Source organism: Anarhichas minor, unplaced genomic scaffold, assembly GCF_050575085.1.
Source record: "Anarhichas minor isolate MPS153535 unplaced genomic scaffold, ASM5057508v1 ptg000022l, whole genome shotgun sequence".
NCBI lineage: Eukaryota > Metazoa > Chordata > Actinopteri > Perciformes > Anarhichadidae > Anarhichas > Anarhichas minor.
The window spans coordinates 1,664,466-1,692,276 of NW_027466468.1; the positions used below are offsets into that span (position 1 = coordinate 1,664,466).

A 27,811-nucleotide genomic window follows, 5' to 3' on the forward strand; every position below is an offset into this window, starting at 1 on the left:
TATCCTCTTTGCAACCAGAAAAAGACAATTTGTATGGTTTTCCTCGCAGCCAATCACCACATGCGTTCTTCAATTTCATGTGTCGAGTGATTGGCTCAATACCGCAGCTGCAGCTGCAGCCCATAGCGACTGTGGTGTGGTGAAGTGGAGCTAAAGGAGTGTGGTGCTGTGTATTTGAGTTGGCAGTTCAGCTTGCCCACATGTCACCAAAACGTTCAAAAGTACGGCTATGCTACACTGTGGTGTCTGGTAAAAATACTGTACATGTGGTGATGGCCGAAAATGCGCGTTATTAGGATCAATTCGGTGTTGGTTTTGGACGTTTCAGGGGATTTGTTGACAGAAAGAACAAACATTGAATACCCCCAGACTTATTCCTTAATTTAAGGAAGATAAAGACTCACACTTGACATTTCTCTGTTTTCCAGAAAAGTTCTTCCAGATGAAGAGAAGCCAGTGTAAAGACGGGCTGGAGATCTACAAAAGATTCCTGACACGAATGACTCGGGTTTCAGAATTCTTCAAAATTGCTGAGGTAGCCTATATTACTGAATAGCAGCTGAATCTTGTACTGTTTGGTAACTGTTGCACTGAAATGTCACTCTCTTCTTTTACAGCAAGTGGGAATAGACAAAAATGACATACCAGAACTCACTCAGGTGAGATCGACTCAGGCTTTTCCTCACATTTAATTATTTCCAGTGAATTGTTATTCCTGGATACTTCAGTTTTTTTTACGGCTACGGTCGTGTGAATGTCATCTGTTTTTTTTCTCCTGCTATGGTCACCATTATTGATAATAATGTAAAATTCACTAAAGGAGACATATCCAAACTGTGCCTCGTGTGCACTTCCATTCTCCGTGCAATCAATGAGCTGTGGTTGTTTTGGTGATTGACGGCCCCTGTGCCCTCCTTCTCTTTTCACTTCCAGAGGTGCAGATTGATCATTCAGACTGAGAGTGAGTAGTGAGCACAGAGCTATAGCTTTGGGGAGCAAACAGCTTAGGGAAGGCCAACATGTTAAACTCTCTTTGAGTGCACTGAATTGAAGCACACTGCACAGCGAGTGCACACCCAACAGACAGACATCAAGCGCTCCGATGAAGTGGGACGATGTGACTGGAAGAGCCTATTGGATAAGCTGCGATATGCTGAGCAATGCTGCTGAGGCGGCTGTTTTCCGCTGCTAAATCTCTGAGCCAAACATAGTTTTAGTTCAACAACTGTATCGCGGCACAACAGATTGTTATCCTCAAGTTGTGCTGAAGAGTTTCTATAACAGCTATAGAGTCACTGTAAAGGTTATTTTTGGGTCATTAAATATAAGTGATTCCCAGAATGAGAAAGCTAATTTGTCCTGTTGGTTCCTGAATGAGTCCCAGGCGTCTAAACTGTGTGGAAACTCTGCTGTGGAAACTCTATAGCTATAACTAACGTCTATAGAAAGGTGTAATGGGAAAATATGTCATAGTCTCATGTGAAGGTTTAAAGAATGTAAGTCCTAAAAGAGCAGACACCAAACTGTAGTTTCAGTAGATGACTTTAATTAGTTTAGTATCCAGGTGTCTTGTTATCTGTTATCATTGTGCACTGTTTGTTTCTTCTTCGTAAGACAGAGACACAGAGAGGCCTTGGGTAACAGAGATCCTCTGTTAGTAATACTTTTACTTCCTTTGCAGACGCGTTATCTGAAGTTGTAAAGGCGTAAACCTTTGCATGCACATATGATGTGTGAGGGTAAAAAATGTCTGTTCTGTCTCTGCAATGGTCATTTTAACAATGTCACAGTGGCTTCAAAGGAAGCATCTGCTGTGTGTTTAAACTGTTTATTGTAAGGCAGACTGTGAACAAAGGGATTTGTAAACAGGAGATAAAGCATCTTCCTGACTGTCTTAAATGAAGTATACTAAGGCTCGAAGGGTGACCTGCCTTTTATTGTGTTCTTTGTGTATTCTTGTTAGCTAAGCAGATAACAGGAAGCTGTCTGAGCATAAATGTCCATGCATTGTGAGTGTTAGGCAGATCACTCTTCCAGATCACTGCAATGTGTCTGTGAGACTGTTCTCTTTGCTTGCAAGCAAATAAATTGACTTTACAAACTTTGATCGTTCATCAAAACTCTGTTTACTTTATATTGATTGAAAACCTTCACTTTCTTCTCCCGACTAGTCATAAGAAATATTCCACAACAAAGGTGACATGGCAGTATGGATGACTTCCATGAAAAGCATTCTGTAATGCTGTCTGATTAAACTCAGGCTTGTTGGGCCGCAGAGAGCTAATAGTTTAAAACAAAACCACAGCATGCCGAATGTATGACACTTGCATTGTAGAGTACTTGAAATAGAGATGGATTGTTGGATCTCCTGAACCGATCAAATTCATCAATTCATGACAATGGATTTTGGTAAAAACCTGCTTGAGCAACTTGCTTGAGTTGCCAGATTAGCTTGAGTCAAAGCTACGCACCTGTATTGTGTTAGCAGACTGGATTTGTGGCCAACATATAGATATGGTTTGGACATTTTTGTAAACATGCGTGTGTTTTCTTGCCCAGAATTAGCTGAGAAGATTGATACCACTCATGTGTATGTATGATAAATATATGAAGCTAAAGCCAATAGGTAGCTTAGCACCAAAAACAGAGGGAAATGGCTAGCCTGGCTCCGTCAAAACTCACAAACTAACATGTTATATCTTGTTTGCTGAACAAAAACTAACCGTGAAAACAAGTATTTGTGGTTATATGGTGAGTTATGTGCTGGACTACTTCTTTACTGATCTAGTGAGTTCAAGTGTTAATGGTACTGTTTGCGAAGCTAATCCCCTGCTCGCAGTAACTTCATATTAACTTTACGGATAAAAGGTTTTCCTGAAAAGGTTTTTTAAATGTTATTGTCTGTTTCAATGTCTTGCAGCTACTTTGCATTCTGATGTAGTGTCTCTGCCTAGACATCTTGTCATTTCTGCTTTTTTTTTTTTGCCTTATCAATATTAGTAGGAAATACTCTTGATGTCTTTATTGGATTACAATTTTCTTTTAGCAGTTTATGACACTGTTAATAGTGAAATGTTTCCATCATAAATTCTTCCGCTAGAAAGGCACATCATGCCATTGACATGTTGGTTGGATTTTAGCATTAAGCTGAGCGGGTTAACGGTAAAATTGTACAAAATGTCTCTGTAATAGCATGACAAATACCAGGTCAGTGACCCTATCTGAATGATGCTACCATTTTTCTTACTAGCCAATGTGCACCAGTGTTTCAAGTGATATTCATAAATGAAACACCATAAATTAAGCAGGATAACATCATTGATCTTCACAACCCAACCCATATATCTTAGAGTCCCGTCTTTAGATGTGAGATACTGTACGGGAGATAAAGTTTGATTAATGCGTCCAGGAGAGCAAACTCTATCAATCTCCCAGATCTGTCAAACTACAGTGAATTAATCTCATTCTCAGCCAACATGTTCTAGTCTTATCCCCTCCCGGAGGATTTACAACAGCACAAACAAGACAGAATAATGTTATCATCCGACTGGCTTTATAAAAGTGTTATGGCATGTACACTTGTGTGAGCAGATGTAGGAAACACTCTGCAAATGATGTCAGAGTCCGTCACATCGGATCATATTTCAAACGTATGCCTGAAGGCTCGTTGCTTGTCGCTTCCACAGGGAGATGATTCAGCAACGTACAGTATACATTAGCATCTACAGATTCACCTGTTAGAGGTGTTCTATCCATCCTTTGTCTGCAGAACAGCCTTCTTGGTTCTTGCTGGTGAGGACAGACACTTTAATGTCCCTGGATGATAAATGGTCTTTCCATCCTATTCAGTGCCAAGACAAAAAGAAAATGATCAGCCTCTCTGCGTCGTTAGTCTCTCAATGTTTTAGGGATAATAGACTAGACAGCTTTAAATGGATAGATCCAGGTAAAGGAGCATGGTATTAAGGAAAGTGAATAAGTGAGTGTTTTAGATTTGACCTCTCTTAATAGGCCTAAGGATGTTGAACTATCCTTTTTACTGCATGTCGGGAGGTGATCATGTCCCATTTAGCCTGGTTTAGCATGCAGCTTTGCATCGTGACTGGCTGGAACACTGTTCTCTCTATAAGCATTGAGATTAAGCCGTATTCTGTTTTCTTATCTGCTGCTTTTTTATGGTCATTTGTTTTTGGGTTACTTTTTTGTACCCTGTTTAATCCCCCACTTGAATTTTGGATACTCAATGCCACGGACACATTTGGTTGGTACTCAAAAAATATCGATATCCAAAAGCCCTGGTCTGGGCTTCTGAAGGTTTGTTTATGTTGCCATTCGTCACAGAAGCGTATAAGAATTTGCAAAGACAAGATCTAAAACTGTTAAACAACACAAATAAAATAGTTCACAGGTAGTGAAGAAAAAGTTTGCAATATTGTGCAGGTAAAGAAATATCAGGACTTTCCACTAATGAATTTAAGGCCCAAATCAAACTGGCAATTTGGAAAGCATCAGTTGTTTGTACTGCAAACAATCCTGCATCAAGTTTTGCAATTAGAAAGCAGTTGCTCTACATTTGGCATGTAGATTTTACTCTAGTACCATCTATCATAACAGTTAAAGTTGAAATCACAATTTAAGATACTTTCACCGAGAGGTAGCATGTACACCGAAAATAGTAATGCGTCTAGCATCTGAACCCAGTGACGGACTGACGTTCAGAGAGACTTGGAGAATAGAGTCGGTGTCTATGAGTCAGTGCTGTCAAGTCGATTAGATTCGATTATTCTGAAAAACTGCACAAGGAAGATGATTATCAGTGCACCAGGAGCATGATCTATTAGATATACTGTGCGCCCTGCGGGCCATGCAACCTACAGTATATGCGCGAGCGAGATAAAGACACCCACCTCAGTTGGGTGACATCTATCATCTTTCAGGATGAAGATTAAGGAGATGTACCATTGTGACCTCAACCTGAGCACGAGCTTTCCATATGATAAAGGTGCAGCATAGGTTACTCTGATTCCAAGAGGAGGCATAGCCAATCAACTCATGACCCAGTTCTTCAGCGTTTCTATTTGACTGTGTGGTCCACTGTCTATTCTCGTGGGTTGTAATCAGTGTTGTCAGGTCTCTCTGAACAATCCCAACTTTTACCGTCCCTGTTGTATCAACCCCTCTTTATTATTCTACAGGCCCCAGAAAGTCTTCTGGAGTCCCTGGAGACCCACCTTAACACGCTGGAGGGGAAGAAGCCGTGAGTAGCTCGATACATATCCGCAAGCTGTTTCCTGTTATAATCGTTTACCAGCAGTAACACAGAGCTGAAGCTTCAATAATCCCGTAATTATACAGTTGAATGCTTCTTGCCATGCTGAAAGACAAATCTGTTGTGATTTTGGCTCAGGTTAGCTTGGCAGTCCAACATGCACCCGGGTTTGTTGACGGTTTCATCTTTGCGTTACTGCAGTGACTGCTCTATTTGTTATTTTCTCTCTATTCCCTGTTACTTCTCTAACGTTTCATTTCCTCTGTCTTTACTCAACTCAGAGAGGATAAGTAAGTATTCTCTGTCAACGAGAAAAGGACATAAATAATATTCATACCATTGTATGTATCGATAAATACTTTTTAGTTCTACAGTTTTCAGTGAGTCTATAGAAATGACATCTGAGCAAACGGCTATAATTTTGCTCAGGAAGCTTTTCTATTGAAAACACTTTTTTCTTTTTAACATGTTTCTCACATTTTGTGACCTATCATACTTTGCATCACTGTTGTCATTGTCATACAGGACAATGACAAGCCTTGCCTTTTAGCTGATGCCACTACTAACACATTCTCCTTGGTAATCATCTTACTGCACAATCGGCCCTGACTTTCACAAAGCTTTAGACGCATGCCGTTCAGAAACATTCAGCTCCCACTTTGTGCCGGCAATGTTTAAAAGCCAAGCTTTGTTGAAGACGAGCAACGGCAGAGATGCTGTTGCAGCGTGGGTCCATTAATTGCAGATGTGTACTGAATGTGATTGCTTTGGAATGCTGGCTGCCTGAAAAGCACCAAAGTGATAGTTAAGCTGTCACTTTGCCTCCCATCTCAGTAACAGCCATTATGTTTCAGCATTCATCATTAAACTCTTTAACTCATGTGCTATCATTGTTTTTGCAGGTCGCCCACTAAGGTAAGCTACATTTCATGATAATCATAATCCAGCGGTCTTTACTTATTTATAGCACTTTTCAATGTCAAAGCAGAGTTATTGAGATCTTTGCAGAGTGAGGATAATTTGACTTTCTACAGTTTCTACTACAGACAGGAAGTGATTCATTGTGAAGTCATGTGTTGAATCACATCAGCTTACATAACCGCATTGTGCACCATGTAAACGAGGTTCCTTTCTCTGCAGCAGGATGCGACAGCCAACAACAGCTCGCCGGTGGCGGCCGCTGCCGCTGTTGTTGTCGCACCGGCCCGGCGTGCGCCTCCCCCTGCTCGCCCCGGGCCACCTGCCAAACCTCCTCCGCCCTCTGTCCCCCCTACCGCGCCAGCCCCCACCGTCACCGCCACCCCTACCACCAAGTAAGACTCACTCAAGAATACTACAAATGGTTTGGACTGAGCTGCATCAATATCCCAGCATCAATATTGCATTAGAAATGGATTGCCTCTGTCAGCAGCCCTCTCTTGTTCTCTTTCTTTGTGTTTAGTGCCCTTGATGATGGCTTCTTGTTGGATCTAGACCCCATGGCCTCAGCAAAGGGCTCAGCAGCGACTTCTTCCATGACTGGATGGGGAGGTGAGAACTTTCTGCTTCCTCAGAACCTCGTTGTTAAGGCCGCGACCCCCTTAGTTGCTGTTGCTGCACACACATTTAGATTTAACCCTTGAAATTCTTCAACCGTCCAATTTTTACCCCTGAAAAAGCTGCTGCTACCTTATTTTGTCAGCTGTAGCTAGCTGACTGAGCTAACGTTAACTCAATGAGTTGGTTTACGTCTCCAGCTGACTTTTTGATGATTCTTTTCCATACTTGTTTGTATTTTCAAACGGTATGTTTTCAATTTAAACGTTACAAGAGAAAATGCTTTTAGCATCCAAGACCAGTTAACACTTAGTGGGGAAATAATGTTACAACACAGTGGATGTGTTGGATGTAAACAGGGTTTATTTTATCAAATGTAACCTGTTACTCTACATAACAATGTATTAGGATAATGACATGCTTGGATTCAGAAGAAACGCTGTATTAAGCTAGTTCGCGGGACATGCTAATGATTGCAGCTTCTTTTTCTGCAGTTCAGCAATTTTCTGGGGCCGAAAATAGATATTGAGTGGCCTAAAGTTGAATGTATTTACAAAAGAATATATCAATAGATGACATGGCATATTTGATAGACTTAAATTCCATCAAATGTTTCATTCCGTTAACTACAAACCTTTTTACTTGACGTTAGGACCATTTTCCAAAGTTTCCCTGAGTTGACGTCCCTGCAGAACCATTTTTATATCACAGTCAAATGAATGGAAACCCATTGCTACTTAGAAGAGTCTGGAAGATCAAATCAAAAAACGTAATGGTTTTCTTTGGAAAATGGTTGGCACTTGTATAAAGTTCAACTTGTAGTAAATGAGCTGAAATAATCTAACTGTGGTCTTTTGAAATGACTCCGTAAAGTAGAGTAAAGAAGTGGTACCCTCGCTGATGCCTTTTATTGGACAGTGTGGTTTGAATAGCAGAGCATTTTCCATTATAAAGCCGCTGTTGTTCTCTGTTTAGCCCCACATCTCCACTGATAGCCTGAAGATGGCCACAGTCCAACTGTACACTAAAGTAAATTAAGGCGCTTTTAGCTTTATTGGGCTTAAACATCGGCCCATGTCTGCTTTTTTTCTCTGACTTGTTCTCTATAATGTTGGCAGCAAATTAAATATGTCGAAATTTCATCAGGGCATTTCTATAGTTTAAAATCATTCATTCTCTTTCACCTGTCTCTCTCTCTCTGTCTCTCTGTCTGTCTGTCTGTCTGTCTGTTGTGCAGATCTCTTGGCTGAGGGTGAGTACTCTGTTAGCACTCGGCTAGAGACTGTACAGGAGAAACTCCTGCAGGCTTTTAACCTGACTTTCTACCTGACGTTCTCCATGTCTTTGCGTCAAGCTATTTGCACTATTTTCTTTTTTTTCATTTTTCACACTGCCGTCTTCCTCCCTATCTCCTTTTTCTCCCTCCTCTTTCTCTCTTTCGGGGTTTGTGACTGGGTCGTGACGTTCGGATTACGGGGTTTATCTACATAGCAGCACCGCCTGCCACTGATGAAGCTTCTGAAGCTCTCCTAGCGGAGGGAGAGTCTGATGCTGCCGATGTAGTGGCTCTTGCCCCTGCACCTCCCGCGCCCAGAGCCGCCACCATTGCCGCTGCAGCCGCACCGGCGCCCGCCTCGCTGCCCACCTCGCTGCCCGTCTCCGCTCCCGCCTCCGCTCCCGCCTCCGCTCCCGCCTCAGCCGCTGACATGGACCTTTTCGGAGGTCAGTCTGGTCCAAGACAGAATGTAGACCAGGATACTCAGCATGGCAGCCTGCCTGCTTGTCTACAACACATATTGTTATTTACAGATTATCTTACTTTTGTATGAAGTTGGTACTAAAAGGATTAGGGTTAGATTATCAATCCCTAACCTTTGTATTGTAACCACTGATATATTGCTACATTATAAGACCACAACAAGTCTACAGGCTTTTCTCCCATCAGATTACACATTTATGGGATGTGTGCTATGTGGTATCTTTGATGCAGCATAAGTATCCTGCTAGAAATATGTATGTAAATATACATTATGACATTTTAGTAAGCAGATGGCACCATATTCCCCAGTGTGCCCCCTTAAGTATTACCATTATATTTGAGCCACAGAGCAGAACATCTGATTTTCAAAAAAAGATTATTACAGTCTTTGAACAAATCAGATTGTTGTTTGAGAACACATAGCCTACTGTTGTTTGACAGAATTTCCAGAAACTTTAAAGACTTTGTCTGCTGCACGATGAAAAAGAGTTTTTAATGCGTTTCTCAAGTTGCGAATATATTTCTATTTAGTCATTCAGTACATGACATATCTCCTTGCTCTTTTTTCAAAATATACAAAAGATTTTTTTATTAGGCAGTGTAATATTTTTTCATTTAGTTACTAAAGTCTTCAAGGACTCTGGAAATATCTCCAGATCAGCAATAAGCTTTTTTGAATGACCTTCTGAGCTATTCAAAGATTGCGGGGTATGTGTTTTTCAGCTGTGACTCAAATACAATGGTTTTCTATCCTCACTGTTTTCTAACGACATCATGCTTTGTTGCAACCATGTACACTAACCTGCTGACATACCGTCAAGCACGGCATTGAGCACAGAGCCAAACTGTGTACCATTTGTGGCACATCCCAAAAATATGAGCCAGTATTGTGGATTACTTGCTTTTCTCTGGGTTTAATCAAGGCTGCAAAGTTGCAACAAAAAAAACAAAACGCTGATGAGTTTTGACATTAACAAGTTACAAACATTCACCGGAGTGTTTTGTCATAATCTCGTGCGGCTCAATAAACCCACTGCACTGTAATTAATCTGCTATTATGACATTGTATTTTGGGGATTTGTAGCATTTTAGCCTTTTTTTTTATTCATCACCCTTAATGATTCTCCCCTAATAGCCTACTAACAGTTTCATAAATATGTCAAGAAGATGAGTCGCTGGATTTTATTTAATTATATTCTGGCTTCATAATATTAACCTCAACCCGAGCATTTGAAAAGTATCTGCTAAAAAGAGACGATTGAGTTTCTTTGTCAAAGAAAGCCTTTGCCTCGTCCATCCCTGAACTTGACATTTTCCCTCTTGTCACAGAGTACAAGTAACTTGTGACAACTTGCCTCATTTCACAAAACCCGCACAGGAGGTGCACTCACTGAATGCAGCATTATGCAGCCCTTCAAAACACAACACGCGACTGATGCTCCAATCAGATCTTCCGCTGCAGTAACCTGGGCTGCATATTTCTTGTATTCTCTACTTTTTCCTGATGCTGACCTCTCATTTCTGTTTTCCTGTTCATTCCATCTGTTTACTCATCTTTCGTTCTTTACATCCATGTGTCTGTCGGGTGTTATGTTTTGCGTTCCGGCTGTTTTCGTCTGCAATACCCTAGATGCGTTTGCACCTTCCCCAGGAGACGGTCCTGCCGCCGTGGCCGCGGGCCCCGTCGCCGATGCATTTGGTGGATCTGGTGGGTGACAAAACGGCTTCTTGTGCAAGTGTGTGAGTGTATGGGTGTGTGTGTGTGTGTGAATGTGAAAGCTGTTGCTTTTATTATATCAAAGCTGCTTCTGCTTCCATATAGACAGTAGAACAAACATGTGCCCTCAGCGCCTACTGTCTCACCCCAAATCCTGCTTTAATGCCCCAGTCATAAACCCTCTCCTCCCTCATCTCAAATACTCTTCTCCTAATATTCAACCACTGAATACTGCAGTAAAAAGCACAGTGCAGCAATTAACTGTACGGTAGTCCAGGAATGAATACCATTTGTTTTGATACCCTAACCCTGATACTACCTGATAATAATGATGATTATATTAATCATTGTCAAGCCTTTTTTCTTTTTCTATTTCTTTTTCATAGCTCTATTTAGTTTCTCTCTTTGGCCTTATATATATACGTAGCAGGACAATGAACCATCCATGTAATGTACATGTAATCCATGTAATGTCCATGCAATGTTTTCTACCAAATAGCTTTTTTAACTAATGAAATGCACTCCCTTGCGGTACATCTAGTTCGTGCATAGCATACTAACCACAGCAGTAACACAAACAGTTGTAGTTTATTTAACATGCCTCGCCATTTACTTTATTCTGCTCCCAAACTTGACCTCCAGTATTAATCGGTGTAGAAAGCACTTACCAGGAAAACTTTTCCTATTGGTCAACTAACCTTTTCAGGGATGAGAGGATACACATAGGCTCTTAAGTGAACCATGTGTTCCCTACATCTGCGGTGCTTCATGAAATCTCTGGCAAACACATTTTTACAGACATGCATGGTCACCAGAGGATGAATCCTGCTGACTTTGGTGAGTCCCTGGCTTTTCATGTTGCCCCTCAAAATGCTCAAAATTTGAATTTGACCAATAGTTTGTTTCGGGATCAAATACCTTCAAACCTAATGACATTCCCATCAGCTGTACTTTGCTTTTTGTGATTATTAGCTAATGTTAGCATGCTAACAGTCTAAACTGAGACGATGAACATCAGCATGTTAGCATAGTAATTGTGATGTCTGCATGCTGAATTTAGCAGTTAGCTTGAAGCACAAATGTGCCTGTAAAGCCTCACAGTCTTGCTTTCTGTTATTCAGCTTTAGTACACAGTCAAACCTTTTGGTAAAAAAAGTAGTCAAGTGACTATAAATGGCTACTATGTAAACAGTTTTTTAGAACTGTCAACATGATTCTAATTGTTGCCTTGGTGAAGGCAAACTGGCTAACACTGGATTTAGCTATTTTTAATAGCACAAGAAGTGCTTTAATATTCTCAAAGAGAAAGACGCATCACCACAGGTCACGGTCTCTGGCTAGTTGAACCAAGTAGAAAGCAGTTTCTTTAATCACTTTTATTAGGTGCTAGATCTCTCCTCTTTAAAGTATGCCAACAATCTACCCAGGACACATGGAATATTTGGGTGTTGTCATAAGTTAAAAAACAAATCGGCCAATGGGCCAGTCAACCAAAAGTTGTTCTACACTACCATCTGTAGTCAGATATTAGTTCCGGAGGAGACGCTCACCACTGTCAGCTGTTGGATGCCATTCTGAAGTTAATGAGTGTCCGTGTGCTTGATTTACTTTCTTTGTATATCTAACCCTGGTTTGGAGCGTCTCGCCTCACAAATATGCTTTTTACAGTGTTTGTTGCTTTAACAAACCCTCAATCCCCCCCCTTCCTCTTCCTCATCCACTCACCATCCCCTCCCCTTCTTCTCTAATCATAACCCCCCCCCCCTAACCCATCAATCAACACCACCCCCCTGCTGCTCTTCCTGAAGACCCCTTCGCTACGACGGAGGGGAGTGGGGTCATTGCTCAAGAGCTGGACCTGTTCGCCATGATGCCCACCGACACAGATGCCACCAGCGTCACCCCTCCCACCTCTATTGAGACGCCGACCATCGTCGCCCCTATCACTGCCCCCGCTGCCCCCACCCCTTCTTCCACCACCACCACCACCACCGACACCACCACCACAGAGTCTGCAGCCGCTCCGACTCTAGATATCTTTGGTGGTAAAGTCCTCTCGCTCTCATTATGCCTCTCACTGCTTTTCCCTGCATTATGATGATGATAATGATGGTGATGATGATGTAGGTTTTGATAATGATGATGACTGTGTTGCTCTTGCTAGTGATGATGATGACAGTAGTGGCAATGATCCTGTCCAGTCCCTACATTTCAGATGTTTGTTTTTTATTTTCCATAATGCCTTTCCTTGAGATACGGATCTTTTTATCAAGTTAATCAAGCATCTTGACCTCCTCTGCTAAATAATTATGTTGAAAAAATACACAATCAAATCAATTGTGTATGCAGTTTTACAGTTATCCATTAGTTATTTATTGTTTTGGACCAAAATCTCAGTTTTAATTTGGCCTCTAGGGACAAAAATGGAGGTTGCTCAACTTGTTTTGATGATTAACCAAAAACTAACAAACAGACCAAATCTAGGAGAGAGAATAGTTTTCTTCTCCTGCTTGTGACCAATGTTTTAGATACTAACTGCTGAGAATGCTTTATTGTAGCTTATGCACTTTAGTTAAAAGGGAATATTGCTCAATGTCAGAATCCATATATGCCCAGCGTGAGGTAGGATGGGATCCAGCCCCCTGTGACCCTGCACAGAATAAGTGTGCATAGATGATGGACGGACATATTTATATGCGTTTCCAGCCACGTTGTAGTTGTAGTCGTTCCACCACTTTGGTCAAGACTTATTGACCAAAGTATTTCAGCAACTGTTGGATTGATTGCCGTGAAACTTGTGCAGGTGTTCATGTTCCCCAGGGGATGAATCATCTCACTTTCCATTTAGCGCCATCAGGTCAAATTTGAATTCGTCCAAACTGTGGTTTTTGGCCTCAACTGTACTTTGTGTTTGGTGCTAATGTTTGCTAATGTTTGCTAATGTTAGCATGCTAACAGGCTAAACTCATGAAATGAACCTGGTAAATATTACCTGCTAAACATTAGCATTTTAGCTCAGTCACTATGAGCATGTTAGAATGCCAGCGTTAACATTTAGTCAAATCACCGCTGTCCCTACAGCCTCACGGAGCCACTACCATGGCTTTTAGCCTTGTTAACTAAACATGTTGGAGATTGGGAAAGTGAGAGCTCTCTCAGATCAAAATTCACAGAAGCAAACAGGGAAATCTTCATGCTGAAATTGAGCAATATACCCTTTTAACTTTTGCACTGTTTCATTTTGCATTGCACTGAATAGATACACAGCAACTTACCCCGTTTAATAATCAAACTATCTGCTGCTCTCTCTGCTTTCCCTCATCTCTCTCTTCTTAACTCATCATTCTGTATGCACTGGACTTGAAATCTGAATGTACATATGATTGTGTGTCCTTGTTCTTAGATATGTTTGATTCTATGCCTGAGCAAAGCCCTACCACAGAATCCAAAGCCGCTACCACTCCTAGCGTAGACCTTTTTGGTGCAGGTACAGGAGTCGATATCTATTTCTCTGTGTGTGGAACCTCTTCATCTCTTCTGGTTGCCATACGTCCACTCCTCTGTCGACTGTTTTTCCCCCCCTCCCCACATGTCTTGGTTTGTCCCCCATAGTGGTATGAGAACTGTGCATGTAACCCACTCGTCAAGTCTTGGATTGTCCTTGTGGCTGCTTTCTATCTACGCTGTCTTTCTACCTGCCACGCTAACACTTTTCTTTGCTCCCAAACCTCCGTGGTTTCTTTCTTTCTCGTATTCTGCCTCACGCTTGCGCTGGTCACTTAGACCTCCCTGCTGTTTCACGCGGGCCTTCTCCTTTGCCCGAGCCGACTCCGGCTGGAGACATTGTGACTGGTGAGTTAAGCTGCTTTATCTTTACTGCATCACTGTTTTCCCTTCCTTCTTTCACGAAGTGTGCAGCCAGCCTCAACTTATCATGACGGGTTTTTTTTGTTTGTTTTTTGTGCATGGTGCTGGTGTCCGCATGCACATGCACATGCACACCAGTCCTGTACCGAAACGGTGCACGCTTCGAGGTTGTGGATACACAGTCGAGATGCAGGGATGCCTGCCTCGTCTCTGCATGTCTGCAAGCCTTTTAGAATGGCCATAAAAGTTCACGAGCAAAGCAAAAGCCTTAGAAATAAAGCTGTCACTGATCAAAGTAGTCACATAGACTTGAGAGTAATTTAATCCTTTACTGCTTCTGTCTCTGCCCGTGTCTCCGTTCAGACTCATTTGACTCTCCAGCTGCTGCCGCCGACGCTCCTGTCGCTGCTCCCGCCGCTGCTCTTAGTGCAGCCTCCACCCCAGAGGACTCCTCTCCTCCCAAAGCAGAGCCAGCACCTGTCATTGACCTGCTGGGTACTGTACCTCCAAACACACATACACACATCTCTTTACAGCAACATGCTAATTGTTTCACTGTTTGTGCATTTTATAATTTTACTTTTCTCTTCTGGGTATTTTTTAAATTTATTTCTCAGTTGTTACAGTAAGTTCTTGAGTGAATGTTTGTACCAGTGAGGCTGGTAGTGTCCAGATGTGGTGATAGGCTCTAGGTGTTAAACTAATTTCACCATCTTAGACTATTCAGTGGATTATATTGCAGTACTCGGCAGTAGACCACCAGTTACATTCCCACAATAATTATTGGACTGTGTGTTTGTGTGTGCCTCTGTTTAGGTGATTTAGAAGTGTTTTTTTGCGGATTTTAGGGTGATATGGCACTATAGGTACGTTAACATCGGCATGTCTGTCAGTCAGTCGGTCGGTCCACTCGCAGAATATCTCAACGCCTACTGGATTGATTGGCACATACTTTGTACAGATATTCATGGTTCCCAGGGTGATGAGTCCTTGAATCCACCATGAGGTTGGCATCTTTGTTTTTTTGGTGAAATATCATCGTGGGATCACGGTGAAATTTGTTACAGATACCCTGAAGAAACTTTTTGGAAAGGCATCTGTATATTGGGCATAATTCAGGAATAGATTGGGATGATTTTCTTCTGGTGCACCTGTTGCTCTATAATATGTTAAAAGAATTCAGATTATATCTTTTTGATTTTCTTGCTAAACCATTATTATAGGAAATATTATAGGACACCGCCTGGAAAACTTGTGCTGCTCTCATTAATTAAAACAAAGGATGTTGTAGGGGATGGAACAGGAGGGTGGGGTGTAAAGCCACAATAATGATAATAACAATAAGAGAGAGACTCTCCTCAGCACCAGCTGTGCCTTACGTGCATCTATAACATCAACATGATAGAAAAGGTCCCATCATGCCCGGAAATCTATCTCTAACCACACTAAGCTTTCTTTTTTCTTAATTTCATTTGACGTCTTTGTTCCCTTTTTATTTCTCTTTCAGTCATAGTTTTGCGTTATGCAGACCATCTTGTCTCCTACCCCCTCATTGTGTCCCAGTGTGTGGTCCAGGGCTGACCTCTCTCACCCCTTTCTGCCCTGCATGCTGCATTGTGGATAACTGGACGGCCCTGCAGACTCCTTCGGCAGTCCTGTGGAGGAGACGCACAGCTCTGCTCCTGGAGGGCCTGGAGACGATCTGCTGGGAGGTGGGTCTCCTCTGACATTTTTAGGGAAATTATGGTTGAATTAGAAAGGCTGAAGGGACCAGAACATTTTGATAAGATGTCCACAGTTTTGCAAAACGTTTTCGTGCTGGCAAGTGGCTGATGGAAATGTTTTACGCTGATTAAGAAATTAAGCAGGAAGGAATGACGGAGTTGCATTTGTCAATTGAATAATGACACAGACTTGGCAGGGCTGCTTACATTTTATTACTCAGCAGTTACAAAGTGGATTTGGACAAATTTGGAAATGTCTGCAAAATGTCCAACACGACTTCCTAGGGATGTCAAAGCCAATTTCAAGTCATTTCATTTTATTTCTGTTACTGAACTGCAATAGTTCATGAATGAGATTGTCACAAACATGTCTTTTTGTTTTCATCTTTGTGCGTTAAAAGATATGACGTTTTTAACACACACAACACAGCATGCAATTAAGACAGATATCCTATTTGCATAGTAGCATTTATGAAATATACTTAGTATGCAAAATGTGATTGTAGGACCTCCTGTGCACCTAACGTGTTAGTCAGGATGAGTCAATCTATGAAGCTCCAGTATCACCTTGCAGTTGTACATTACATTACAATCTGAATGTATTATAAATACAGTAAGCTAATGTGTGTAATGTGTACACACCCTTTGTATATTTGTATTGGGCCATTTATGTATTGTTTAAAAAAACAATGCATGTTTTGCCAATTCAGTACCGTATCTGGTCCTGCATTCAAAATCCTACTGAAGTTATGGTACAGTATTATCAGAAAAATGTAAATATCAAAATTAGCAGTACTTCTTCCTCTGTGACTGATATATCAATATATGTGACATTATTGTTAAAACAGATGCATTGATGCATAAGTAGTGTATTATTGTTGCAGCTGGTCGCGGTGGAGCTTTATATAGGGTCACAAGATAAATCTGACACATGAGATGGTTAATGAGGTGGGAAAGACGAAAAAGCTATTTTGTTATATATCAAAGTTGTCTTGATTAGTTTCATTATTTTGTATCTCTGCTAATGAATATTCCATTGAACGTTTGGCAAATCATGCAGATTTTGTATCTATTTTCTTTTGGTGTCCTGCTCTAATACTGTAATGCATATCATGTACTCCACTTATTGTTCTTGATAAGATCTGGTGTTGTAACTGTTTTAGTAATGTGCTGTCTTATATTCGTGTGCTGATACTATTTGCTGCTGCACTGACCGGCTTTGCCCACGGAGACAACCAAAAGTTAATTTTGCTTCCTGAGACGTCTCGTTTGCCATCTGTTGTGTCAGTAATCATATTTAATATGTGCTCCTCGTGGAATTAGGGTGAGTCAGAAAACAGTGCTACATATCACAGTCCTGTCGTGTTACCCCCCTCAGGCCTGATGTCCCCCACCCTGGCTCCCACTACTGCCCCAGCTCTGGCTCCAGCCTTGGCTCCCATGCAGAACGACCTCCTGGAGTCGGGCTTTGATGCTCTGGGCTCCCTCGCCTCTCCAGCGGCGCCTGTACCTGCTGTGGTACCAATAGTACCAGCTGCACAAGATCCCGCCACCACCACACCGGCACCCTCTGGTGGCTTTGATGCTTCGAGTAAGTGGATTATGATGTTTTTTTTCTGTTTTCATTTTGATAATTTGTCTCATTGTCATGCCTTCTGAAATGTTAGAGAATCTCAATGAGTTTTTTGTTCATATTTGCACAGGTCACCTGCTTGATGCACATTAATCTGCTCTGGCTCATTCAAACTGTCACCTTAACCATGACCTAGTTAACTCCTTCTGCTGAGAGCCTGACTACTGCATGAATGACACACTGATGTGCTGCTGTCACTGTCCTCCACATACGTCCAACGGTTGTTTCTGCAGACTGCTTAACTCCTCAGCGCTGTTGCCTTTCTCGCAATGATTTTTCTTTTTTGTCTCTCAATCTCTTCTCTTTTACTTCTCACACTTTCACAAATGCTGTGCTTTCTCCACCTCCTGCTCGCCCCACTACCTCTCTGCAATCTTTCTTTCTTTCTGTCTTATTTGTTGTTTCTGCTACACACCTTTTATCTTCTGCTTCATTCAATTTCCTACTTCACCACTATCCGCACCCCTTCCACTCTGCTGGGTCATTGCTTGCTTCTTCTAATCTGTAACCGGTGAGTTCCACCCGGCAGTGCGTTGCAGCATGTGCAGTTTGGACATGTCTTCCCTTCTGCATCTTTGCATGTTGCAGTAAGACCCCTGATTGTCTCCTGCATGAGACAAGACCGACTGTATTGTTGTTTTCTTGCCCTTGTCTTGTAGAGCAGTGGCTTTTATAGTAACCACATGCCATCAATGCCCAAGTCTGCAGTAGAGTCTGCAGGTTTTTATATATTTCATATTTTTACAAGTGGCCCATCAAACAGCCTCACATTGTAGTGAAAAGCCTTGTTCCTTGGTTACTTCAGAGGTCAGAAACATAAAAGATGTACTTTTAATGTGTTTATAGAACATGAAACCTTAGTGGTTAGAGGCTGATAGTTCTGCAACACTGTCCGAAGATTTGTAAGAACTTTCAGTGGTGGAAGCTTGTTAATTAGGCCCTGTGTGAAGCCTAATAAATAGTTAGCTAAAAGTAATGAATAAACATTTGAAATAGAAGCTAGCTAAAAGTTTTATAGCTTAAAGTGGGCTAATGATAAACATTTGAAATAGAAGCTAGCTAAAAGTTCTTGATGAACAGTTGAAATTGTAGCTTAAAGTAGTTTGGTAACATCAACGTTTAAATAGTTAGCAATATGTGATGGATTAATGGTGAAATAGTTAGCTTAAAGTATTAAACGGTGTAAATAGTTAGCTTAAAGTGTTAAACGGTGTAAATAGTTAGCGAAAAGGGAATCGATACAAATCAGAAATGGTTGAAATGTCCTGCTTCTGCCAATCCCAGTAGTGGGAGTTAAAATACAAACTTGACCAAACAGGCCTAATTAAGCTGTATGAAGACATCATTGCTATAATTCATTGTGTTCAATAACATCCAGTTCAAATGTATTTGGAACATGACAGGTGGTGATAAAGGGTTATCTGTATGGGCTTTGGGGGTGCGTCAGACAAGGTTGAGGGCCACTGCCTTAGTGAATGCACCCTCAACCAACTTTCAACAACACAATGCTTCTGTCGAGGTTATTTGGAATGGAAACATGTGAACTCTGTGGTCTTGATGACACCTGGTTCAAAACCAGTGCTTTATTCCAAAATCAGCCAGTTTAAGTCCCTGAGATGTGACTATGTAAACTGGCTGTGCAACTGACCAAGTGAGTGCAGTTGCTGTAATTACATCCCCTTTTGAATGCTCAAATATATTTACAGTGCAGTCCTGCATTGTGCATGCGGTGAACAGCTAACTACTGATGCTGTCACAGCTGGATTGTCCCCTTCACTGTACTGACTGGTCTCACATCTGCCCTCTGCCCGTATTATAACTAGATTAGGGATTTGCAGATTTGTAATCGGTGTTGTTTCTCTGATGTCCCGTCATTCCCACCCTCCCCCCAAGTGTTTGGTGGATTAGGCGACTTGCTGATGCCCTGCATAACACCCCAGAGCACCGGCGGCAGCACTGCTGGAAGTACAGCAGGAAGCATGGGAACTCCTGTCGCAGCGGGAGGCATTGCAGCTGCTCCTCCAACGAAAACCGTCGGAGGAGACCTGGACTCGTCACTGGCCAACCTGATTGGAGGTAGACTGCAGCTTTGTTTGTCTGGAGTTCAGTCATTTCTGTTTCCTAATTAGATAGAAATTTAACTTGTTCTTCTTTCTTTCTTCTGTCCAGACCTTGGAGTAAAGAAAAAGTAAGTGTGTGTTTGCATAGCTCCTGCAGAGCTGCAATGTTTGAAAAAAACTAAATTGAGGGAGCAACACGCTCAAGGCTTTAAGGAAGTTTTAAACTAGGTCAAAAAAGAAGAAAATCATGCCTTTTTTTAGACATATTTTATCATATGAGCCGTTTACTTTTTGTTCGCAGGGTTGTTTTGTGCTAATTTCTTTGGTTTGGTTTTGTTGAATCATATCCACCATACTATTATAAGTTTTCCACAGCTATCTAGATACTATAAGAGGGAATACTATGTGATGAATGTGACTGCAGTAGTTTGATTTCGTTAGGATTTCTTTGGAGAAAAAATTGAAGTCTTATCTAACGGATTTTCTGCAGTCGCAGACCGACGAACAGCACAGTAGAGCCTGAGGTGTATACTGTGTTTGATTCTCACTAGGGACCCACAGAGTGAGAAGAAGCTGACAGGAGGGGCCAACTGGATGCCACATGTAGCTCCCACGAGCTGGGCCACACCAGGAGCCCCCATGGTAAGAACAGCATCGACACCGCGCCCCCTGCACACTTCATCCAGGCCAGGACCTTACATGGTAGCTCCGCCTCCATCGCTGTATGAATGGGTGAATGAGAGGCACATTTGAAATTGCTTTGTTAGGTAGAAAAGGAGCTATATTAATGCAGACCATTTATTTCTCTAGACATCACAAACAACAAAGATAAAGATGGCAAAAGAAAAGTTCTTTCACTATTGCATCCTTTGGAATTCACATTGGCTCTTCTCCGTGTCTCTCTAGGCTGGTTCCGCCCCTGGAGCTCCTGGGGCCCCAGTAGCAGCCATGGTGCCGCCAATGAGCGCACAGCCTGGCTTTGGGATGGTGAGCTTCAGTTCATGCAGAGAAAGTTCTCCAGAATTTAACCGTGACCCCTTTTCAGCTTTTAATCATCAGGATTAACCGTTGCAGTTTACAAATATTTATGAGCCATATCATTATGATGGCAGATGATGATAAATCTGCATAGCCCTTAAACGTCTACTGTGTTATTCCTGTGTTACCAGCCTCCTGTAGGTGGGCCTGGAGCTCCTATGATGCAGCCCATGATGGGGCAGCCTATGATGGGACAGCCCATGATGAGACCTCCCTTCACTGGGGTGGCTGGAGCTGCACCCGGAGCCGCTGCACCAGGAGCACCGGTAACAAACCACCCATAGTAAAACCCTGCAGTGAATAATCAATCAATTTATACTTCATTTCAGGAAGATTCATGTTATCGTAAAAAGATGCTGCAATTTTCTGTTCTTATTTTTCTCAGATTCCTCCAAGCAAGAGCCCCAAGAAGCCAAAGGACCCTTTGGCAGATCTCGACCTCAAAGACTTCTTATAACGCCCCAGGTGGGAGCTCGGACCAGTACATGCAGTATAGTAAATTGTAGTACAGTATGCCACAACTTACGGAGGACTTTAACTGTGTTGTGGTTGATATGTAGAGTTGGTGGACAGAAGGTTCAAATGGCTTTGCCACTACAATGTTTAAATAACAGAGATAGAGACTTGAGAAATGACAGACTAAAGAATTGCACCTTTTTACACACTTTGCATTTACAGTCTCAGAACTATTTATATTTTAATGGATCATTGGCTACTAATCAGCGCTAATTAACGGTACATTGTGAAGCATTTAGGGGGATCTGTTGGCAGAAATGGAATATGATATTATTAAGTATGTTCTCTTAGACCAAGAGTCGTGTTTTCGTTACGTTAGAATGAGCCGTTTTTTATCTACATATAGAGTGGGTCCTCTTCACGTAGCCGGCCGCCATGTTTCTACAGTAGCCCAGAACGGACAAACCAAGCACTGGCTCTAGAAAGGGACATTGGCGTTTTTACGTCGGCCATTGCAGTTGGCCACAAGAAAGGTTTCTGTTGGTTGTAGTCTGCAACCTCACCGCTAGATGCCGCCAGATCCTACACACTGGACTTTTAAGGGCCGTTTTCAGTGTGCTTGGAGTGCTTGAACCCCATTTAAAAAAAATCGAAATACACACCATACAAACACACCATCATGTATTCATGGAAAAAACGTGACAAAAATTAAATCACTGTCTGTCAGCTTTGCATTATTTAAAATGTGTCTGACTCTTATGTTGAAATGTTCTCTATTTCCTGTCTTCCAGCTGCTTTCTTCTCTGGAGCAGGGCCCTCTCACCTTTTACCTGGTGTCTGTCAACATCTCAGGATGTTCAGCGACTATAAGAGCCTCTTATCTCCACCCCGCCCATCAACACCCCACCCTTCTCCTGTGTGATGTCGTAGCACAAACTGTGAAAGTGAACCATAGCGGATTACATATATATATATATATATATATGAGAAAAAAAATACAAGTGTGTGCTTATGTAGATGTTCTAATCTTTTGTCTAACGAAAATCACTCAAAACCCAGACAAAAAAAAAGTCCACAAAAGTAAGTGAACGAAAGTGAAGGCGTGTGTTTAGGTTTATTTCCAGTGTTGAGTTGAACGATGGATGTGCTTTGGTGTCCTAAGCCCCACCCACCACCCCCATATGTGTCCCCCCCGCCTCCTTATAAAGGGGGAGGAGCTCTTCTTTGTCCCACTCGGATTGGATAAGAGTGGTGAACAAAGCCCTGGTAGATTTCTTTGGAGAAACCTGTTGTGTGTTGTTTACAGAAAGGTCCTCGTTGATGTACATAGATTTCTCTGGCGAGGACTACTTCTCTATTCTGTATGTCTGTTGAAGAGAAATATAAATGTGAATCTGACATGAAATTGTAAGAAGTCGTGTGAGTATCCTTCTATTTCCCGTCATCTTTTGAAAGTATTCGGAAACAAATATGTCTACCGCTACATAATTACTGTATATTAAGAAACACCTTCCATGGGCGTCTGAATCATACCAGACCAGCAAGTGATCCTTTCAATTTTGTTCATTTTTTTTTTTACTCGTGGCTTATTTTTGTATGTTTCTTTATTTGTCGCGTGTTACATTTACATGTTCTGTTTCTGTTAGAATAATCATCCTCAAACTGCTGTCGATATATTTGCTGGCATCGCTATTAAAGAACATATCTTACAACTAACTCCCAGAGAAAATGCTTTAGTTATTCGTCAGAGAGGTAAACTCAGACTGTCCCTCAGTATAACTGTACATGTTTCTACCTGCGGTTGTGACTCTACCCATGTGGATATGTGTGTTGCCTGTGCTTTCATTATAACTACGACCAGGTCAGTATGATTCCCTTTTGTATTTAGAGTAGAAGATTATTCCATTGCCATACTAAACTCTATGTTCAGACAGATCAAATGAAAAGATTTCAAAGAAGAGCAGACAACCGACATTCAGTAGAAAGGACTTTAGTAGCAGTCAGGTCGAGCTTTTGCTAAACAAACAAAGTTCTGTTTACACTCACTGTTCCTCACCAAATAAGCTTTTGGGTGCGTCATTGAGGCCTAACAAATGTGATGAATGAATTTACTTCCTCATGAAACATTTGAAAAGCCAATTTTTTGAAAACTTTGAAAGCTACATTGTTTACACACAAAAGGGGGCCTAAGGACTGAACTCCACAGGGTACCTTTAAGTTCCATGATACTGTACTAACCAATTGCAACCATTGCTGTGGGACGTGACGGGCCAAGTGACAGCGCGTATGCCTGCACTGCTGCTTTGACAATATTGCAATTCACCTGAAAATGCAATATATTTGATTTCTGTCTGAACATACTTTTTGTTCAAGTTGTTCATTTGATCTTTGCTGACCTTTCGGCCCGTTGGCAGTTGAGCAGTACATATTGTCAGTGGCCACAGGAGGATGCCGCTGTCTGTCTAGCCATGATCGTGTCCCCAAAAGCATCATAACACAAAGCTCCTCTGGTCCCCGCAGACTAACAATGAAATCGATGTGTTGATATGCATGTGGACAGCTGCTGTGTAACACCCCGGTCCTGTGCTGTAAACCAGACTAACGTAAAGCCTACTCGGCGTGTCGTCTATTCAGTGGACTGAATGAGCAATTGGTCTTGAGAATCTGATATGATTCAGAGACAACGATGGGAGATTATTAACATTTTTCATGAAATTGTATTTTTGTTTTGTTGTAAATTTATTTTATTTACGATGGCCCGCCCCAGTGCATGTAAGCCCTTTGAGGTGCAATAAATTCAATGACGGATTGAACAGCCCATGATGAGGACTTCTTTTCTTCCACAAAGATTTTAGGTCATTTTGAAGCTGTATTTCATAAAGTTAAATCCCAACACATCAACAGTACGTTCATGACCAAGGCCAGATTACCAGCTTGGTAAAGACCCTCAGGGGCCCAAAAATCCCTCCAGGTGCATTGCTTGTAATTTGGTTTTTGGACACTTCATTAATTCAGAATTTTGGAATTTACACCACTGAATTAAAATACAGACTAATGCAGATCCTGCATTTCTACCCATAGAAGGGCCTTGTGTCAAAATCCAGATTCAAAATCCACATTCCCTATATACAGTTGTTTATATAACAATTACCAAAGAAAACCAGCACGTGTTTGTTTCTGGGGATCAGGGTGTATTAGGAAGCTGCCATGTATACTCTGCTGTGTGGACTGTACTAAGCATAGATCTTTGACCAATTTGACAAAATTTACATATTATCACCTTAGAAAGTTGATGTGGCTAACTTGCTAGCAAGCAGATGTTTATTTATACTTTCTGTCCAGCTGACTACATCCAATATTCACTCTCCTTCGCTCTTTATTTGGTCTTCATCACCTGAGAAAAGTGTCTCTTTTTAGCTGCTAAATGCTCCACCATGTGCACCAGCTAGCTGCCAACTTTATCTGCCTGCAATTTGGTACTGGACAGATAGCTCGCGGTGGGTTCATCAGAGCAATGAGCCAAAGAGTTCATTGCTAGTTGATGACATCTTTCACATTAAACATATAGAAAATATAGATGAGTGACGCTTCAATGGGAAAATTGGGGCAACAGGGTACATACATAATGCGGAGCAGGCCAGACATCAGATGCGTCATACATTTTGCCCCCCAGCAAAATAATGAAGCCATGCAGTTCAGTAGTTTGACTCAACATGCATTAGTTGTTGTTGAGTAAGTACGTTTTTGTGAGTTGAACACTTAATTAAATGGTACAGTTACTGTTATTGGTAGTGGTCTCACAACAATTGTTGTCCACAGACCAGTGTATAATAGTAGACATGGTTCTTTGTAATCAGGATCATCACAAACACACACACACACAAGTAGTAATCTTGGTTTAATGGTTGTAGTCTCCAATCGGCAGCATTGATTTCAGGTATTTGGTATTCAAAAGGATACTCGCATGAATTTTTGGAACATAAACATCAACTTGAAAGGTAAAAAATATCACATGCCAGATTTAGATTTGTTATTTTATAACAATATTGCCTCGGTAATCTCATTTAACCCTTAGAATTAGAGAAATCTCAACAGCTCAAGTAAATCATTAAATGGTTCAGTCCCCATCTTAACACTACCCCAATATGTTGCCTCACATGAAATACATCGTTACAGTACTGGGCCATCAAAATATATTCTGAGAAGTCTCCCCGTCCCCCCCACCCCCCCAAAAAAAGTTTACAATTCCATAAATTAGCACCACGTCTTCTGGATAAGCACCGATATAATTATGTGCACGACAATGAAACCACATTTCACTGCGTTGCAAGAACAGAGAAAAGATGGCGTGACTCATGAGGATTCATGAGGACCCTTTCTCTTTTCAGACAGAAAACAGTCTTTTCTTAATTAAAAGGTAGTTGTAAAAAACATGTCTAGATATACACAATGCAAAACACCAGTTCCATCAATTAAAAATGTTTATAAAACCAATTATCTCAATAGCTCTATATAGTTCATTTGTAAAACAAAAGTTACATAAATTTCTTCTGGGTCTTTTGTCAAAGCCATCTTTACAGTGGTGGAGAAAAGCTTGAAAATGCAAGTCTCTCCATACAAAGCCTGGTTGGAATTTAAGACGAATGTACCAGGGGCTTTGCTCACAAACATTTGAATATACACTCTTCCAACATCGTATCCAAAATGGTCAAATCTTTAAAAAAAAAAAAAGCCAAAATAGAAAGCAAAACGGCAGATCTCAACGATCTTAAATACATACAATACATATTTTTTTCTTGGTTGTTTTTTTTAAGCAAATAAATTAGAAAAGCTGAAGAGCCACAGTTCTCTTGATGCGCTGACGAGTTCTTGTTGATGTCAACATTGAGTCTGTATGGCCGCGTGCGTGTGCGTGTTTGTGTGTTTGTGTGTGTGTGTGTGTGTGTGTGTGTGTGTGGATCAGTGTAGCAGGAGTCCCTGGGAGGCACAGGAGGTAAAAGGAAGGCAGGAAGAGGAGAGGCAGTCGCCGGGGCCCCTGGTGGGTGGTGAGGGGTCGGGGGAGGAGAGTAGGTAGGGTGTCCCTTGTGTAGAGAGAGGTGCTGGTTTAAGGGGGGGGGGGGGGATCCTGTGGTTTTCTTAGGCTACCTGGCACTCACTCGAGTCCCCGTGGACCCAGTTGCAGATCTGGGCATATTTGAGAGGTGTTATCCTCACTGCCACGTTGTAATCCTGCTGCATCCCGTTCCCGTTTACATCCACCCACTGGTGACCGGAGAAAACCCCAATGATCTTCCTCGTCCACTTCTTCTTGCCAGGCTCTTTGAGGCGGATGTAGATCCCAGAGCCGCTGGAGCCGGGCTTGGCGTCACAGTACTGGTACAACAAGTCGTTGGACTCCTCAGAGACAGAGCAGAACCGGTACACCAGGTTGCCAGGGCGGTCATCATCGAAGCCAGAGAAGTGGATCCTCCCGGCTGGGAGCGTCTTGACCGAGGGGATAACACCCAGATCCATGTGCTTGACCTTTGGCGCTTTCTTCAGCTCCAAAACAGCATAGTCATAATCCGCAGTCAGTCCGTCAGACACACCTTTGAACCAACCCTTAGGCACCTGGGTCTTCTTCACCCCGGTCCACTTAAATGAAGGTTTCCCTGATTCCGCACTTCGCCGACTCCTGCTCTTTCTACCTTTCCCTTTTCCTTTACGGTCCCCTTTCTCTCCATTATCTTCCTTTTCTTGCACTTCCTCTTTATCCTTGTCCCCCTTTCTCCTTTTGCCCTTTCCTCGCCCTCCTTTCCCTTTGCCTCCTCTCCCACGTCTGGACTTCTCCTTCAGAATACCAACGCGCAGCTTCTGCACCCCATCTAGATAATCCTTTCCGTCGTGGATGCAGTGGGCAGCGGTCAGCACATGTTTAGGTGACACGAGAACCCCGGAGCATCCTGTGGAGATTTTCACGGTGGTGGAGAAAGGATATTTGGTGGAGAACTGCTTATCTGAGATGGTGAAGCGGGTATCCGTGCCGTACACCTCACGCTTGTGGCGGGAGCTGGACGAGATGTTCCTGGACCAGGCAGTCACCTCATTGAGGCCCTGCACGGAGACAGAGGTATACGTGCGTGTGCCGTTCTCGTAAACCGTCTCGTAGGACAGGAACTGCTCCAGGTCGTCCAGAGAGGTGGCGGGGAGGCGACGCTGACATTCGATCCCACATGTCCCGCTCAGCTCCGGCTGAGGATGGGCTGAAAAGTTTGGGCTGCTTAGAGGCACAGTGCGTCTTTTTCTTACCAGAGGTAGCTTCCAATGTGGCCAGGTGTACTCGTCGTCCACTGCATTGCCCTCAGCAGCTACAGCCACCACCACAGCCAGCACCGTCACCAGGAGCAGCACACACAGGGGTATGGGGCCCATTGTTAAGTTGGGCCTGGCTCTGGAATATAAAGAATAGAGAGGAAGGCTTAGGGACAAATTTGTAATAGAGGTGGAAAGACTCAAAGATTCAAAGTTTAAACGTATTAGCTATGCATGGATCTGCGAATGGCAATGTCAGATGTTCGGTCGGTCCACCACTTTGGTCCAGAATGAAATATCTCAACAACTATCGGATGGATTTACATGAAATATTGTACATGTATGTACAAGTGATACCTAAATGTTCTTCTTGCACCTACATGAGGTTTACGCTTACGTTCTTTTAAGTGAGATGTCTGGTCGACTACAGGATGGATTGCCATAACATTTAGTACAGGTAC

At 42.2% G+C, this 27,811-nt stretch overlaps 2 protein-coding genes across 4 annotated transcripts in view; one reads left to right on the forward strand and one right to left on the reverse strand.

Annotated features, from left to right (window-relative positions):
* The window catches only part of snap91a (synaptosome associated protein 91a), a 44,846-nt gene extending 23,786 nt beyond the window's left edge, over nucleotides 1-21,060 (forward strand). The window contains exons 7-28 of one of the 3 annotated variants that reach the window (XM_076096501.1): nucleotides 429-535; nucleotides 618-659; nucleotides 5,196-5,257; nucleotides 5,551-5,559; nucleotides 6,172-6,184; nucleotides 6,410-6,582; nucleotides 6,711-6,799; nucleotides 8,043-8,057; nucleotides 8,297-8,527; nucleotides 10,195-10,272; nucleotides 12,090-12,326; nucleotides 13,685-13,768; nucleotides 14,065-14,133; nucleotides 14,512-14,643; nucleotides 15,789-15,860; nucleotides 17,251-17,463; nucleotides 19,399-19,581; nucleotides 19,675-19,693; nucleotides 20,117-20,207; nucleotides 20,472-20,552; nucleotides 20,735-20,869; nucleotides 20,989-21,060. In XM_076096501.1, coding sequence (XP_075952616.1) covers nucleotides 429-535; nucleotides 618-659; nucleotides 5,196-5,257; nucleotides 5,551-5,559; nucleotides 6,172-6,184; nucleotides 6,410-6,582; nucleotides 6,711-6,799; nucleotides 8,043-8,057; nucleotides 8,297-8,527; nucleotides 10,195-10,272; nucleotides 12,090-12,326; nucleotides 13,685-13,768; nucleotides 14,065-14,133; nucleotides 14,512-14,643; nucleotides 15,789-15,860; nucleotides 17,251-17,463; nucleotides 19,399-19,581; nucleotides 19,675-19,693; nucleotides 20,117-20,207; nucleotides 20,472-20,552; nucleotides 20,735-20,869; nucleotides 20,989-21,060 — 2,207 coding nt within the window. The remainder of the gene's footprint in view (nucleotides 1-428; nucleotides 536-617; nucleotides 660-5,195; nucleotides 5,258-5,550; nucleotides 5,560-6,171; nucleotides 6,185-6,409; nucleotides 6,583-6,710; nucleotides 6,800-8,042; nucleotides 8,058-8,296; nucleotides 8,528-10,194; nucleotides 10,273-12,089; nucleotides 12,327-13,684; nucleotides 13,769-14,064; nucleotides 14,134-14,511; nucleotides 14,644-15,788; nucleotides 15,861-17,250; nucleotides 17,464-19,398; nucleotides 19,582-19,674; nucleotides 19,694-20,116; nucleotides 20,208-20,471; nucleotides 20,553-20,734; nucleotides 20,870-20,988) is intronic. The other 2 variants (XM_076096502.1, XM_076096500.1) reach the window with 2 other exon arrangements.
* A 5,135-nt stretch (nucleotides 21,061-26,195) lies between these two features.
* On the reverse strand, nucleotides 26,196-27,470 carry prss35 (serine protease 35). The gene has a single exon (XM_076096627.1). It carries the CDS (start codon nucleotides 27,468-27,470, stop codon nucleotides 26,196-26,198), a length of 1,275 nt encoding a protein of 424 aa, XP_075952742.1.
* Between the last annotated feature and the right edge of the window lie 341 nt (nucleotides 27,471-27,811).